Below are 17,235 nucleotides of genomic sequence, written 5' to 3' on the forward strand. Positions count from 1 at the left end.
TTTTAAAGTCCCTTTAACAGGGCAACTTCAGGTTTCAAGTTTCAGGTTTTTAGAGGTGTTTAGAAAGGAGAATGTTCTTTGCAATAGAGAGAAATTAAAAAAAAAAATTGTATTGATAAGCATGAGGAAACACAAATGAGCTGGAAGACAACCTCAACCACACTACACTGTTTAGACAAAGCAGGGCTTCTAATCAATATTCACAACTGAAATTACAGTTTAGTCTAAATCCATGCTCAGAAAACCGGCCTGAAGCATAGATAAGGATTCTTTGAAGCCGCACTGGACCACGTGAAACCTGCACTGCCCAAGTGCAACGAAGAAGCTACTTACTGCTACCTCAATGCCAGTGTAATTTGGAGAGGGAGGTTATTTAAGGAAGCAAAAAAATAAGAAATGCATGCATTTTCCCACAAAAGATTAAGACGGTTGCTGTAGTTAAAATGTTCAGTGCACATTTTATTTAGGACTGCTCGCTGTCTCTGAAGAAAAAGACAAAATATTACAGAAAAAAGGTTGAAGTGAAGAATCTCTCATAAGCGCCAGAGTGAACACATCCATGCAATGCCGAGATTAACCGCACACTTAAAAGATAAAATGAAACTGTTACTTGTATTAAATACATATACAGATTGCATTGGCTCAATAATGACAAGCAGACATGCTGAGTCTTTATTAGTTTAATTTAAAAAAAAAAAGTATGTGTATAAAAGAGGACTTGCAAAAAAAGGAGAGGGAAGCATTTTTATAAAAACACAGCATGTGCTTCCTTGCCCACCCAGCTCCTGTTTAAAAGCCCCTCAAAACAGCTATTAAAAGCAGCAAATGCTACAGCTCTGAGACAAGAGTAGGAGAATGAGAACAGCACAGACTGAAGAAACATCAGCCTCTGATATGAAAGGGCCACACATCTCTTTCCCCTGCACAGTTGAAGTGGTTTAAAGCAGTGGTCCTTAGGGACCCCCCAGAAGGTCCACATTTTTACTTTACCCTTATGGTATATGAGTTGGAGCAAAAATGATGTTCTGGAGGGACCCTGAGAATCAGTCCAGGAGATGCAGGTTGGAACAAAGCTCTGCAGGAAAGTAGATCTCCAGGAGGAAGGATGGTGACCCCTGCTTTACAGGAATACTTCAGCATTTTTCCAACCTAGTCTCCATCTGACATCTGTTATACAGTCAATAACCATGGAGCACAATTTATTTCTCTGAACTCTGGAAACAACAAAAACAGCTGAGTCAAAACTGACATGACAATTCAGCATCTGCTTGTTAGCTTGTGTCGGTGAATCAAAACAATATATTTTTTTGCATCTTTAATGTAAATTATCAATCTGAAGAACTGGATTTTTTTCTCCAGAGATGGAACTAGTTTTCCAGACGTATTTGTTACTAGTGTAGGGTTGTGGACTGAGTTTTCACTGGCTCTACTTGATTGTCATAGTTACCAGAAAAATTTGGGGAAAGTCAGATAAAACAATGCAAGACAAAACAATTCTTTAATTTCTACCTCATCCCAAGACCCATAACATGCTGTAGTTAAGAACTCACAGCAAACGGACACATATATCAAGCATTATACACAGAATTCTACAACTACCCAGTGATGTCTACAATAAATGAGCTTTGAGTCTGTGTGGTTTTGGCTTCAGAACAAGGAAATGTGTCAATTGTTCATGGTAACTGACTGTACAATATATACGCACACGCACACTTTAAAAATGCTGGAGTGCTCCTTTAACTCATCTAGTTGAATTAATATCAATGGAAATTTCTAGAGAAATGCTGTATTGCACAAGCATGCTGGAAGAACACCGCAGCCACGTAGTGTAAAGAGTGCTGGATAAGAATTTGTTGATTGTGCTGCATGAAACCATGGATCATGGATTTGGCCAGTACTGACCCACAGGAGCGCACTGGGCTGGAGAAGATTATGTAGCTTTTTTGCCAACAGAATTATACTCGGCCTAAAAGATTTCTGCAAATCTGACAAAATATTTTCATACATACACAAATTTGAAATTCAATAGCATAAATTTGTCTCCATATTTCTTCTGAATTATTGATATCTTTAATAAAGAAAGGACAAATGTCAAGAGGAATAAGCAGGAGTAGGGCAGGACTATGGAGTACTGATCCTTGACTGGCAGTCACCAAGCAAAGTACTGCACAACAGTGCGGTTTTTCAAACTGCTTATATGCAGTTTTTCTAGGTCACCTTTACAATTTTTTCACAAATGTTAATTAAAAACTAATTTTGTTATTCCGACTGGACAACGTTTCTGTGGCTAAAGCAGCAGCGACCCAAACGATGCACATTCTTATAAGAAGCTGAGAGTCTACAGGCAGGAGCAATGGAAGTAGTGGGTACATTCTCTCAGATGCCAGGAGCTGTGGAAGTGGGGTGTGCGATTTGTTTTTACATGGCTTTCACTTTAATTTGCTTCATCTTCATCTGCTTCTTTTCCAGTTTCTTCTGCTCTCGACGCTGAGCAGCTTCCTGAAAGAGGAAAAGAGAATTATGATAAAACACAAACGCACCAAGGGTGAACCATTTCCTGAAGACTCTCTGGTCAAAATGAGAAATTTAAAATCATTGACACCTGTTGTAAACATGCTTACTCACATCCTACAGATGTGCCACGGTGGTCACCAACACACTCCAATAAAAACCTTTTTTTTTCCCCTTCCCCCCCATGCCCTTACTAAACACTTATGCATCTGATTCAGCCAAAAACTTCTGTAGAAGTTAATTAGCTGGAGCAGGAGTGGCAGAATGTGGCTGGAACTAGACTCCGCAAAAAGGTAGATATCCAGGACCAAGACTGGCGACCACTGCTCTAGACAGATTTTGTAGTATAAAGAACAGGGCCCCTTTCTGATGATGCATCTTGAAAATGAACAGGAATCCTAAGAAATTAAGAACCGCTTTGGGTGAATTTTTGGGACCAGACCATTTTGAAATGTTGTTGAAAGAAGGCAGATCACTAAAAAAAAGCTCATGTATCACTTACAAATTTAGCTACCCAGCTATTTGGCTGCATTACCTCAGGTTGTCAAATTTTCTCTGCTTGAAAGGCTTAAAAAATAAATAAATAAAATAAATTGTCTCTGGCGTCCACTTCTATGCTCAATATTATCAGAAGCGCTGATTTTTTTTTTTGCTCAATGAGTATTAGATTATTTACATTTATTAGGCTACTGCTCAGTGTCTAAGTTAGCAGGCAGGACTGGTTGACACCACAGGGATTTGCATGATGTATCTGAGTGCCGTAGTGAGGACACTGATTAACAAAAATGATGTAAACAATATCAAATCCTGAATTCTGTCAAACACTAACACTACATGAACTGCAAACTCTTGGGCCACAATGCCCCTTAAAGAATCATGAACCAGTCATTGTTAAAAGTCTAAGATTTTCAACCCTCCTCATTAGTTCCTCATAATTTAATGCCTTATTTTCCATCTCTCTCTCCCACACCTCTAGGCGGCGCTGTCTCTCAGGGTCCTCCTCATTCATGATCCTTTCTTTCTCCGCTCTCTTTTTCTCCTCTCGGCGCGTCTGCGCTGCCTCCTGCCTTTGAGCATGAGTCTGCTTCAGGAAGTTCTCTTCCACACGGGCACGGTTACGATCCGCTTTCAGCTTCCCCTAAATCCAAATGTTCAGATTGAAAAGGGGGGAAAAAAACAAAAGCAACAAACAGCAGCACTATTTCAATGTGTCAGTTTTTAGTTCTGACCTCCTATTTGAGAACAAACTGGGAATGCATCAGTGTCACACCGAACAGCAAGTGTTATAAAAGAAGACACTGAAATATTCAAGTTATAAATACTAGTGTTTTCTTAATAAATGATTTTCACTGTTTCTCACTGTGCTGAAAAGTTTGTCTGAGTATGTATCTCAGTCTGTGGGCGCTCACCTCTCTGTTGAGGCGCAGCTTCTTGACTTTGTCGATGCTGTAGATCACCATGTTCATCAGGGGAACCAGGCTGTCCATGTCTTTGGGAGATGTGTTACCCATCCCAGGCACTAAAGACAAAATCAATACAACTTTTTATATTTAACGTTGTAGTTTAAAGTTGTAGTTTAACAACATACAGTTCAGTAATAGTCTCCATTATAAAGAATTAGAAATAGAAGTTTATCTGGACTTGCTCTGCATATCTCTTACCATTAAATGTAAACAGCAGCGTTTTCTTGGTCTCAGGGAGCTTTAAAGGCTGGCCCTCCCTAAAACACAGGATCATAACATGTATGCAGTTAACAAAATGTATTACATTTTAACACCAATATGGGTAAGCACAGAAATATTACTTTAAAAAGTCTTACTCTTGCATAACTTTTGGACCAGAAAATTGGTCCGAGAAATGGATGGACTCTATCTTGTCGGCATGGTTGGTGATGTAATGTACCATCTGAAAGACAGATGCTCAAAATGAACTCAAGAACGACATGATCTGAATATCAAAATTCAAAAGGACAGCTTTTATATAATGACTTAATAAGGAATGCTTTGCCAGGCTTTTACGGTGGCCTTTTTCAGTTGGTGCTTTTTTGAGCAAGTTAATACTTCAGTTTCCCCAGTCAGCTGGGTAAGCCAGTCTCAACTTACCACCTTTGCATTATGATTAACTCATTGGATAAGTGTACAGTATACTTCAGGTCTTTGTATTGCTACATTATGATCTTCTGTCCAATAAGTTCAGAGGGACTTGCTTGGGCGTGGGAAAACAAAATGTTTCTGAATTCGGCTGCTACGATCATCAGGTACATATTAATGAAGACGAGTGAAGCAGCCACGCACTGCTATTAAAAATATTTCTCAGCCAAAACAGGTTAAAAAACACATTATAACTAATGTTGTTTGGACAACAGCGCCCAGAAACAAAAACTGATGTTCTGTATTTCAGTTCCATGCTCATGTTTTGATCTGATAACAATATTGTCATACTGCCCACTTGCACCTGTAATACAAATACATCCCATTTCATCTCCCTGTGACAATATTTTTGCTCCTCACTATATCTCTCGAAAAAAAGCCTGGTCCAAACTTTGCTGCTAGACAAGAGGCTTCAGCTCACCTTGCTGTCCATCACTCCATCCGAGACCTCAGCCATCTCTGACAGGATGGACAGAGAGTCAGGGAGGCTGTACTTCGCCCCCGACTTGGGCTTGTCCCCGCAGAACTCACTCTGGAAAACAGGAAAGACAAAAAAGAAAAAGACAAAAACGAAAGACAAAGAAAAAAGAACAAAGATGAGAAGAGCAAGAAAGCCAGAATGTAAGAAAAACCAAACAAGAAAAAAAAGGAAAAACAAGCAGAAAGAAGCAGGGAAAATTGGTTGATGTACAAATGCGCATCTTATTTTTGCCACAAACTACAGAAATCTACTCCTCACCAGGTCCTGCATCTCCTTCTGCAGCCTGCTCATGGCCTTACGGCTGCCCACAGCAAAAACAAACGTGTCCATGTCCTCATCGTTCAGAGTCACTTTGATTTGCTGGGGATACGAGGACAAGACAATTCAATTTCTCATCCAAACAAACCCTTAGGATATAATCCAGCTGATCTAGGTTGTCTGCGTTTGTACACCCACCACTTGATCACAGGTTGGCCTCATCATCCTGGCCAGCACATTCAGTAGGTCCTGCCTTTTCAGAAACTGTAAAAAAAATAATAAAAAAAAAAATTTAAAAAACAACTAATTTCCTGATTTAATCTAAGTGATTAACTGAACTTTAAGTTAGAAAGGGCGGTGAACTGGGCTCTAGCTTAAAGGCCACGTCACGTCATACGCTTTAATAACACATAACCTACAGTACCTTGAGCTGAATGAGCATTCCTTCACAGCAGACACGTCCTGAGCACCACAGATTATAGATGTGTTCATTCTCCTGGTTCAGCTTGCCTGTGCTGGTGGCCTCCTTACTTGTGCCATCATCACCTACAGCAGCAACATCAGCAAACTCAGCACAGCAGCATGTATACAGCACCAGCACAGAAAACATCTTAGAAAACTGTAAATTTAAGGCAGAGGTCTTCGAATCTTGACCTTAAATCCAGTTTATACTCCTGTACTTTGGCATCAGTGGCAGTTACTGAACTGCTGGAGTCAAATTCAACCACTAAAAGAATCACATTTTAAAAAAAAAAAATCTCAAGAAGTCCGTGGGCCAGCTGTATTTTTATTTTTTAAAACATTTTGCCATGACCCCCAACAGCACCAAAACACAAACTGAATACTTGAATGATTAAAAAAATATATCTTAAATAAAAACAAATTATTTGATATAAACTACATTAGCTGCAGTTACTGTTAAACCTCTTTAAATGTCCCCAGTGTACAGTGGGTTTTCTAAAACTGCCCATTTGCCTGAACTAAACACCAGGAATCTTTTTTTTTGTGGTACAGTCCCATAGATGATTGTTGGGGAGGGGGTGGGAGCACACTATGTGGCAGTGCATGCTGGGAACTGTAGTGCAGTTAATGGTGAAATATTATGTTAAAATATTAATAGAAGCTTAAGACAGCAACAAAATGCAAAAGAACAGAACTACAGTGAATAAGAGATGAAAGAAAAGTGAGAAATGCAGGTGATGATGAGCGAGAACACCAAGGCAAGAGTGAGAGGAGGAGATAATTACCAACAAGAGCGAAGTTGCTCTCCAACAGCTCCCTATGGGAGTTGAACCAAGCCTGAGCCAGTCTGCTGTTTTTATTTTTGCCAATGATGTAATTCATGATGTAGGCCAGAAGGCCTGTAACCATCAGGATCTCCATGTAGTAGCTCTCCCAGCTATTCTGGAGATGTGCTGGGACCTAAAACACATACACAAGATAAATATATCACTTTTTTCCCTCTCCACTCTCCTTGTTTGAAGCTCCTTGTTTTATGTAGCTCTAAATGGTGGGAGTAGGAACTGACTAATGTCATAAGTGGAACTAATGTTTGCAATATACTTTTCACAGGGCTTCATAATAAAAAAAATAAAAATAAAAAAGTAATATGCATCTTCAACAACTGTTACAAAAGGCAGCAGCAAGGACTCTTACTCAAAAAAAACACTCATATCAGCCTGTTCTTGAAAGGACTGCACTGGCTACCTGTATTAAGCTGTTTTTACAACTATAAATGGCCTTAAAGCACCTGAGTTACACACTGATTTATTTAACTCTTCATTTTATCTTATTTTTCTGATCACTTTATTTTTCTTGTACTTTGTTTTTTTTTCTTGCTTATGTGTTTCTCACTGTATATTTATGAAGGGTACATATGCATGTCTTTCAAAACTGAAAAATCTTTTACATCTTGATAGATGAGGGTGTCCTTGAAGGGCGAGTTGGTCTTCTCGTAACCCTCAAACTCGTCTTTGTCATACTTGCTGTACATGTCCTGGTCCTGAAAGAGCAGACAGAAGTTACACATGCAGCAAAAGTCAAAGGACCATGTAGATGCAGTCAGTTTGGGGATCATTTAATGCCTCCATACCCTACTTTATGGAAAGGAAAACTATAAATAAAAGGCCCACATGTGTGTGAGTTTACATACCAGGCACTATTGTATTTCATTTTTACATGACCATTTTCCAACTTTTTTCCCTTAAAATTAAACAGGCTGTATTTGTTGCTGTGCTTTTAAGAGTAATCTATTCTAGCTGGCTGCCTTGCATTATGCCTCATTCAGAAACACTCCTTATAACTTCAGTATGACCAGGCAGATCCAAACAGTTGTAGGGTGACCAGGAGATTGTGTGCAAATGTGTTGGTTTTCATAACATCACATTCATTCAAAATGGGCTGTTTTGGCAGCTTAGCTTTCATACATGCACTGTATGGACTGGAGAATGAACATCTTTTGAAACTTTGATGTACTATGTTAAAATTGTCAAAGGCTTTAAATAAAAAAAATGTAAAACAATTATTTGACACAGTATGGGTCCTTTAAGACTCTAATATCGTGCCTTGCTCAAAAAGTGTCGCAGGCTGAAACACTGCTTATAACTTCAGTGTGAATGGGTGGGGCTGAATAGGTGTAACTGTTTGTGTGACATCACAAAAACTGAATTTGACAGCTTAGTTTTCATATAAGGACTGGGGACAGAAAGATGTATTTTGAAACCAACAATGCATACACTACAACAAACTCTTTAGTTAATTTTTTAAAGGCAAGTCCAGTTTTATATAATATGGGCCCTTTAAAATTTTGTCCAAGCATAGCCTCAACCTCAAAAGCAAACCTGTAAAGTAATTTTATGTTAAATAATAAAACTGTGTGAACACTTAATAAATGAATGGAACACAAACTGCCCAGAAATGACCAGATACAAATTGTTATCAGCATAATGATATTAATGTTAATCTTTTGTTATAACAGTGATAATACGCTCATCTAAATGACCCAAGAGCTGATGCAATAACAGTAACCCAAAATGCAAAGCCCTGACTTACAACTGAGCCTAGAAAGCACCTTACACTCACCTGTGCATCTGCATCCTCAAATTCATCTTGCCCATCCTCAATCTCCACCGTGGCTTCATCCTCATCGTCTTCTACAGGTATGGACGACGGCGCTGGCTTTGGAGGAGGCTCACTTTCCACCTCCACTGTTGGGTCCTCATTAACATCCTCAAACTCAGCAAAGTCATTATCATCAAACTCAGCTAGGTCTTCGCCATCATCAAAGTCGTCATTGTATCGCCCCCTGGTGTCAGGCAGGGTCAGCAGCAGCAGTAGGGCAGGGAGCAGCAGCAGACAGCTCCTCATGGCTCAGCCTACACAAGCAGAAATACAACAGAAAGAATGTGGCTTTAAAATCTAGCAGAAGTGCAAAAAATCTTAAGGAAATTATTCGACTGCTGTTATTCTTGGAATATTTTTGAAGAGCATGTGATTATTTTTTGGTCAAAATAAAATGTGTTATTTTCAAATATAAAAATAAAAAAAAAAGAACTTGAGGGAAACTCTAAAACATACGAAAGTAAAAAAAATAACATTATATTGCAAAGATTTCCACCCATAGTGGCTTAAGTCCTTTTAAAGGTTCACTGAAGAACAGCTGCAGGCACTTGTCAAAATATACAGAAACCATCAAATTACATGCAGCATAATAGCCATGACTAGGTGCTGCAGGTCATAGCTTCAAACTAGAGATGGAGTAATTGATCAGCCATTTATCGGAATCACAAGATTTTCAGCCCAAATTTTAGGGCTGTGATGATAACACACGTGAGGGAAAGGGACAGTTCATTAAATAAATGGGGGGTTTCTTTTTGTGTGTGATTATTTTTAATTATTTCTAGGTTTGGGTACTTGTGATACCTACAGATAACATTCAGTGTAACAAAGTATATACACACACAGTACACAAAAATAAAAGCAGTTAGATTTTAATTCCTTTGTGCTGAACGAAAAAGCACATTTCTTACATGGTAGCATGCATGCAGATGACTGTTGAGCCCACATTACTCAATTCAACAACAGCCACAGATCTAACTTCCAAGCCAAATACGACGTCACCAATTTGGGCACATTTTGGCTTTGATCGAAATGACAAGGGATCGCCAGCGAATATGAATGAGGCAATATGCCGCATTTGCAGAAAAAAAGTATCCATCTCAAGATGAAATACGACCAATCTAAGATCACATCTTAGAATTAACCATCTGTATTTTAACCTTCTGTATTTGCCAAACTTGGCAACAGGACACCTGCGTCAGGAGGAGGTACAACCTCAGGTCAGCAGCGACTCTCCAAGGTCTATGCGAGAGGAGCGATGTACCAGCGTGACAGCAACCAGTGATGAACACTTACTGACAGTGTGACTCTCTATTTGGTTGAAGAAATGGTGCCGTTTCATACTGTTGAGAAGCTGGCGTTCAAAGCCATGCTGCAGGCTTTCAATAAACAATATGTACTTCACGACCGAGAGTACTTTTTTCAAACAGCGATCCCTGCAATCTAACAGTGAAGGATGGCATCATACGAGACTTGAAAGACGTTGACCATTTCTCAGCGACAACGGATATGTGGTCTAGCGTGAATGATGCCATACATGAGCCTGACCGTCCACTATCTCAGTGCAAACTGGGAACTAAAATCAAAGTGCCTGGTGACCGCATTCATGCTAGAAAGCCACACGGGTGACAACTTGGCAGAAGCCCTCCGGTCCTCCCTCCAAGAGTGGTCCCTGGACGAGAGGAAACTCGCTGCATTACAACGGACAATGGGGCCAACATTGTGGCTGCAGTGTGTAAACTTGGCTGGCAAAGGCCAAGTTGCTTTGGCCATAATCTGCATTCAGCTGTTACCAACACAATGAAAACCGAAAAAGACTGCACAGCCTGAGCCACGGGTTTGTGATGACTTTCTCGCAGAGCTGGCAAAAGAAGAGAAAGCTGCAGAAAGAACAAACTGAACTCAACTTGCCCCAGCAATGCTTAGTTCTGGTGAGTTGTCCTGAACTTCTACTCCTATGCAATCCTAGCACTGTAGTGTGCGAACTTGTCACAACAGACTACAAAATACATCATTATAAATAAAAAAATACAATAATACTACATTAATAATAATACCTTTTTTCAAAACTTATATGAAACGAAATAGCCAACTAAATACATGACTGGGCGAAATTTACAGACAGGCCAATAATCTGAATTTCTTCTGCCTATTTTAATGATCAAACAGCCCAATGTTAACATAGCATACTTATGAATAGTGTACTTTGAAGACGATTATGTTTTTAATTCATTCACAGGTTTGTCCTACTAGGCGGGGTACTACGCAGACAACGATGGAATGCATTCTTGAGCAAACCCCAGCCATTAAAAGTGTGTTGGATGACCGGCGCAGGCCTTGGCAGGACGTCGAGGTCCTAGAATCAGTTAATGCAGTGCAGAAGAAAGTCGCGGATTACAGCGTCCTCTGTGAAACCAGTCTTACAGTTACTAAGTGAGGATCTTCTACTCCCAACCAAGGAAGACATGGATTTGTCGCGCAACCTGAAAATAAAAATGACTGGAGTCTTGGAAGACAAATACAATGCACTTGCAATGCAGCGACTGCTGGCAAAGGCCTCATTCGTTGACCCAAGATACAAGGACATCAACCCTGTATATGATGTCAAAGACGCGCCGTTGGAGGAGATGCCCTCAGTACCCGAAGAGCGCTACGATGACGGAGATGGTGCCATGCATGCGTCGAAGGCTGGAGAAAGAGCAAGTGCACCAGCTCCTGCTCCTAAAAAATTTATTTGGCAGACCTGCTTTGAAAAAGAAAAGACCTTCACTGCACCGCGGTGATACGTTGCTTTCTCACTGCAGTAAGAAAAAATCCATACCATCACAGCCCTACCAAATTTGCACTGGGGCAATATTTCTCTAACTTAGCCAATCTTGAGAGCTAATTAGTGACAAAGGAGTTATATTCTGCAAGTTAAGGACTGCTGCAGCCCAGCACAAGGCTCCTTGGTCACAGGACCCTGCAGTACCTCATTCAAAAGCTAGATGAAAATGCAGACCTTTTGACTACAGGACTAAACACCTATACAGACAGAGTACACAGATTTTTACAAACGTAAATACAAAAAAAATGAATACATGCATATTAATACCTTCTTTTACACTGGATCTGAAACTAACAGACTGTGACGCTGCATACATCTTTAAGCGGAGCCTGCTCTATTGTCTGCATTGTATGGTTAAAATCAGGCTCATCAATCAGAGCTCGGTTTTCATGGTGGCAGCCCAAACAAACGTCCATCAGGATGGTGGCAGACATCTTGTAGCAGAGCACAAAAGCTTATAAGACGATTAAACATCGACTAAAAAATTTGGAGGTTAAAGACAATATGTGGCAGACAAGACCTGACAGGCTACGAATGACAGTGGGTTACAATGACTGTATTTAACCAGAGTTCGTTCACTCCTTTTTAACGAGAGGAACAACAAGCAGAAGCTGAGCCTCAAATTTCAGCACTGTGCAAATACCTGCAGAACCCTTGATCAGTATCAGCTATCAGCCAATTATGCTGTAAAACAACTGGCGATCAATATCGGCCTGGTTCATCTACACTTAAAACACCAAGCAATACAGCATCGCCTGGATAAACCAGAACCACCACATGATCACCAATCTTCTTATAAAGACACTGGCCATTTTCCTTCAAATCAGTCACTGCCACACAAATACATACATAAATTTGGAACGAAGGCAAAGAATCTTTCTTTAGCTAATCGAATAGATTAGTTTTAAAAGGAAAGACTCAAACTGATCATTTAATAGGTTCCCTTAATTACACATTAATAAGCGAGTGTGTTTGGGTGTAAAAAATACAGACTATGGCTGCTGCAGATGTTTCTCCTGCCTCCAGCGTTCTTCCCAAGCCTGGGGAAGCACAGGGCGTGCTACAGCATCTTTGCTTGATTGTGACAGCTAATTGCTTAGGTAGCCGACTTATACTGCCAGCAAAAATGGAACTAACTGGGATGTTGCAAAACAACATGAGCCATAACAACCATGCAGGGATGGGAACTATGACGATATATATCTTTAATAATGATAATTTATGTCACAGTAAGCTTTTCGAACCATGATTGTGGATATCATCAGTACTTTTAATAACACTTGACCAACTGTATGTTTCACTGAAAGACAGCATGAGTCCAATTCCTATATTGTTGGACTTAGTGCAGCACAGCATGTGAAATGCTAAATTAAAATAATTTGTTCAGAGTTTTTGACAGTAAGGTCTGATAGCATTTTGTCTGGTTGCTCTTGTCTGGCCCTGCAATGGACTGGCAAACTGTGCGGGGTGTATTCAATTCAAAATTTCTCAATGACCACATATCCTTGCAGATGTGTACCAAACACTAGTGTTGGACATGTTTGCATGCCCTAGGGTGAGATGGTGATGTGAGGTAGGTGTAAAGGTTTTGAGTGTACACCAACCTTCACTACTGGACACTGAATGCATTCACTAAAACAGTGTACCCTCATACCCCATGTCCACCTACTGTTATTGGTAAGCCAGAGGAAAACTTGACCAAGACATTCTAGTGTTGTCTAAGCCAAAAACACTGACGTCTTTGGAGTCAAGAACCTGCTTATTGGGCAGAGCCTCCAACATCAAGGACTCCTCTGTTGATGTCAAAACAAGAATGTTTGATGATATAGCAGTATGCGCATGCTCTATATAGCAGCCTGAATTGTGTGGGCCTCCAGCTTATCAGGAATTGAGATGGCTTCACCTGGCCTGAGGCTTTTGTTTCAGCTTGGATTTACTAATCACTTCTACAGTCAAAGCATGTATTAGAAACTAAAAGAGGACGATTGCTCAAAGGCACACAGCACCTGGAAAACAGCAGCTGTACAGTTCCAGAGCTGTTGTCTCTTTCATTTCCTTAAACAGTCAAAGTCCTGTGATCCGAGGCCCAGAGGCATCAAGCAAGTCTACCACTAAAGCGGCTACACCCTACATGAAAGGACTTCTATTCCACAGCAGATTTCTACTCATCTAACTTAGGACACAACCTCAAAGTGAATGATTCTTCATTAGCTTGTCACTCTGTAACTACTAACCACAGTTCACAGCTGCTTGATCTGATGGAAGTCACTGCAGTGCTTACAGTAGTAGCGCAGACCCGCAATCAGTTTTAGCTTTTACCTTCACTTAGATTTGATTTTACAGACAGTTTCTATTCCAGCAGTTGTACAAGTAGAGGCTTTGTGCAGAGAGGCAATAACACAACAAAGTTGCCAGCCTTAATTTCCCCTTGACGCTCAACAGTGGAGGTCAAACATGGGGTAATGAGTAAATTCATATATTTCAAAAAGTTGCACCTCTCAGGCTCTCCAAACAATCTCATTTATCATATTGTGAAGTACTCACTATTAACAAACAAAATTTGGCCTCTGTGTGCGTCTATATGCATGATGATCATCAGCTATTTGAACATTTCTGAATCTGCATTGTCCTTAGATAAAATCAGCATTTTTTCTAAGCAAAAACAATCTGTCTAGTACATAGAGGTGGGAGATATGACAATGTAACATCATGGTACTTCAGGATGTTTTTTGCCAAAGTAATGCCACATTTTAAAAATACTATCAAAACTATGAATCCAAGTACTATTCAACATTCACACTGTGCTGCAATGAACCCAATAAAGCAGGACTAATTATGCTCTCTTTTTAATCAAATGTGCAGTTAAGAACTGATTAAGTACTGATGAGATCCACAATGTGCTTAGAAAAGCTTGTTGTGATGGAGTTATTACATCCCACTAATGATGTGTACGGTCAAACAGTCGAGCTCTAGTAAAACACAAGTGATCCTGAAGTTTTTTTTTTAATCAAACCATATCGAAAACCGTCGCACAGGACATCGTATCGAACCTGATAAGTGTATCGTCAATCCCCAACAAGACAAAGTGACCAACCCACCATGCTTAGCATTAAACGAAGGTCAAACGCAGTAATAAACAGGTTTGCTGGTTAACTAAGGCAATGTACTGAACACACAGGCCAAGCAGCGACTGTCCACTGACAATTCGGACACCGACTAAGCTAATAAGAGGCTAACTGCTGACGAATCAAATCTCCGCAGATATCTACTGATTTCTAACGAGATAGACGGAGAGATTAGAGACCAACAGCTTAGCTAGCCCCGTCGCCTGTCAGTTTAAAGTTACCTAGCGACGCTTTAACGGTTCTTAGCAAAACATAAACAACAACTGTTCATTTTACAGCGTTGTCTGTATCTGCTAACACCTCGCAAACCCTCAGGTTTGATCAGAAGACAGATCCGCTTGAGAGCGAAGTTAAATACTCGTCGTGCTGAGTTTATAGTAGTTGGCTAACTAGCTATCGTAGCTAACTAACCTAGCTAATTCGGAAGTCAGCTCCCTACACGCCAGCTTCTTGCGCCAATTTCCCCGTGCCACCATAAATGGTGCAGCAGTTATATTTTGATGCCCGACGCGCAATTTAAGGTGGAAAATACGAACAAGAAACCAACTTCGGCCTCGTAAATTAGAAGCTAAGATAGCAGTTCTCTCTCTAAGCTAGGTTAGCTAACCTAACCTAGCTTTAGCTGACAGAATAGATGCACCGTTTCGTAAATTTTCGAAGTAAGAAAAATACTAGAAAAATGATTTACAGTCTTTTTGAATCTCTAGACGTTACTTCGGTCATTTAACATTAGTGGTGAAAATATTAGCACCAAAATATTCTTTAAAGCTGAAGTTGGATTATTGCGTTACCTGTCAGCTTCTTCGAATCGTCCGTCCCACCTTAAAAACAGTGCCGCAGCTGTCTTCTGAAGTCTGTAGCGTTACAGCAATCAGAACGTAACAGCTACTGGGGCAACATTTAAGGTGGACCGGAAAATTCGAAGAAGATGCCAAGTTGAGCCTCATCTTCCGATCTAGTCGCTAATTCCTTAAATTATAAATGCGAAAAGCAGACTGAGCCTACGCGTTAACGATAACGTTACTGTAAAATGGGTTTTTACAACGCATCTCACCCCAAAACAGTTGCAGCTGCTGCTGCTAACGTTGGCAACCGAGCGAGCTAACATAACGCTAGCTACCTGCTTCTTACTTGGGTGTCAAATCCGACCATTTCACTTGACCCGCTAACTACGGTTTGACCGCGACCACAAACGAACAACAACAGCGTTTCAAAGCTTTATCGCTTACCTGCAAGTTCCTCTTGTATTTTAACGTTATATATCAGGCGTTTCTTTGCTTCGGTCAACAGTATTTCACAGATCGTCCACCTCCTGCTAGCGGGGTCCGCGTCCCATGCTCATTGCTCAATTGCTCAATCCCATAAGTCTGTGCAGTAACTTAACACCTCAAGAGTATGGCATGGGGCGCGTTCCAATAAGAATATGTACGGTCTAGCTAGGACGCCCAAGGAGTGCACAACTGTTTAGTGCTATTCCTGTAACTATATATCAACAATGGGCTGTCAACGAACTGATTAGTTGGATTATGAGTGTTAGAATCAGAGTAAACACTAAAATGTGCAGGGCAGTGGGCTTCCAGAACCATGGTTGAGCAATTGGCTGGCGCACTCTTCTGTTGTAGGATTGCCCTCTGTCCCAAACTACACACTTGAGGTTTGTGCACTAAAAGTTCATATCTTTGTTTCAATTTGCTATGTAGTCAAGTGTGTCCTATTTTTCGAATGTGCAAAAGCACGTTATGCAAGACTACACTGAATGCCCCAACGTGAACCCTTAACTGAATACCACATTAAAGCATTTCAAAGCTTAGGTCTTTACCTTCAAGCGTGTCTTGTGTTTTAACGTTATACCACAGGTGTTTCTTTGCTTGGGTCAACAGTATTTCACAGCTTGCCGTCTTGCCGTTGCTAGCAAGGGGCGCGTCGCATGCTCAGTCCCACAAGCCTGTGCAGTAACTTAATACACCAAGAATATGGCGTGGGCACCGCTCCAATAAGCATATTTGCGTTCTAACTAGGCCGCCTAACGAATGAGCAACTGTATTAGAACGCCTGGCTGATGTGCAGGTTTGTTCTAGATCAGTTAGCTGCAGTGGTGGACAGTAACTAAGTAAATGTAATTCATTACTGTACTCAAGTAGTTTTTTTGTATCTGTACTTTACTTAAGTTTTTCCATTTTGAGTGACTTTTTACTTTCACTCCACTACATTTCAAAGTCAAATATCTGAGTTTTTACTCCACCACACTTTGAGAAATCTGTCGTTCCTTTTGGTTTCTGTGTGTATAAAAATGTAACATGCCAAAACAAAAGAAGTGCAAAGCAAGAGCACCAACCCAGTGCAGCACACGGTTCAACATCAGTGCAGCAGTGTAAAGATTTGGGAGCACATACGTCACCTAAATGATGAACTAACCTAACTTTGTAAATAGACCACAATACAGAAATATGTACACATAAGCAGTCGTGACTGACATGTTTCTTTTTTTCTGAATTCATACAAACACTTTCATTTTATAGTAAATTGGTTTCAGTTAGTTTATGTTTATGAACAGAGACCTACAGATCAATACAGTAAAGGAAACTTATTTCTGATCCTGAGTTTAAAGCCAGTTTTTATTCAACTTGTAACTAATTTACAAATAAATCTTAAACTGAAACTTTGCTTGTTTGTAAAAGTGATTTCAGAGCCACTCGGTTCTCCCTGATGGAAACTGTTTACCTTCAGTGTTTTGTGCTTATGATCATTTTAATAGACGTCAGCGTC

The 17,235-nt window shown here is 40.3% G+C and overlaps 1 protein-coding gene across 2 annotated transcripts; it reads right to left on the minus strand.

Annotated features, from left to right (window-relative positions):
- Positions 1-438: 438 nt before the first annotated feature.
- On the minus strand, positions 439-16,380 carry ccdc47 (coiled-coil domain containing 47). 2 transcript variants are annotated; one of them, XM_017697500.2, is made up of 13 exons: positions 16,289-16,380; positions 8,482-8,774; positions 7,310-7,402; positions 6,648-6,822; positions 5,825-5,946; positions 5,599-5,664; positions 5,401-5,502; positions 5,083-5,193; positions 4,331-4,416; positions 4,173-4,231; positions 3,921-4,030; positions 3,482-3,649; positions 439-2,499 (listed from the first exon to the last, which is right to left on the minus strand). In XM_017697500.2, exons 2-13 carry the CDS (start codon positions 8,764-8,766, stop codon positions 2,419-2,421), a joined length of 1,458 nt encoding a protein of 485 aa, XP_017552989.1. In that variant the 5' UTR covers positions 8,767-8,774; positions 16,289-16,380; the 3' UTR covers positions 439-2,418. The 2 variants fall into 2 exon arrangements, with proteins under 2 accessions (XP_017552989.1, XP_017552988.1); XM_017697499.2 differs by lacking the exon at positions 16,289-16,380 and adding an exon at positions 15,699-15,847.
- Between the last annotated feature and the right edge of the window lie 855 nt (positions 16,381-17,235).

Source organism: Pygocentrus nattereri, chromosome 14 (assembly GCF_015220715.1).
Source record: "Pygocentrus nattereri isolate fPygNat1 chromosome 14, fPygNat1.pri, whole genome shotgun sequence".
Taxonomy (NCBI): domain Eukaryota; kingdom Metazoa; phylum Chordata; class Actinopteri; order Characiformes; family Serrasalmidae; genus Pygocentrus; species Pygocentrus nattereri.

Bases quoted from the DNA above. Each gene is read 5' to 3' on its own strand.
- ccdc47 (XM_017697500.2), bottom strand. From the start codon at position 8,766: ATGAGGAGCTGTCTGCTGCTGCTCCCTGCCCTACTGCTGCTGCTGACC. The intron at 4,417-5,082 runs GTGAGCTGAAGC...TCTGTCTTTCAG, and splicing joins ATGGAGTGATGGACAGCAAG to ATGGTACATTACATCACCAA. The intron at 3,650-3,920 runs GTGAGCGCCCAC...ATTTGGATTTAG, and splicing joins AGCTGCGCCTCAACAGAGAG to GGGAAGCTGAAAGCGGATCG.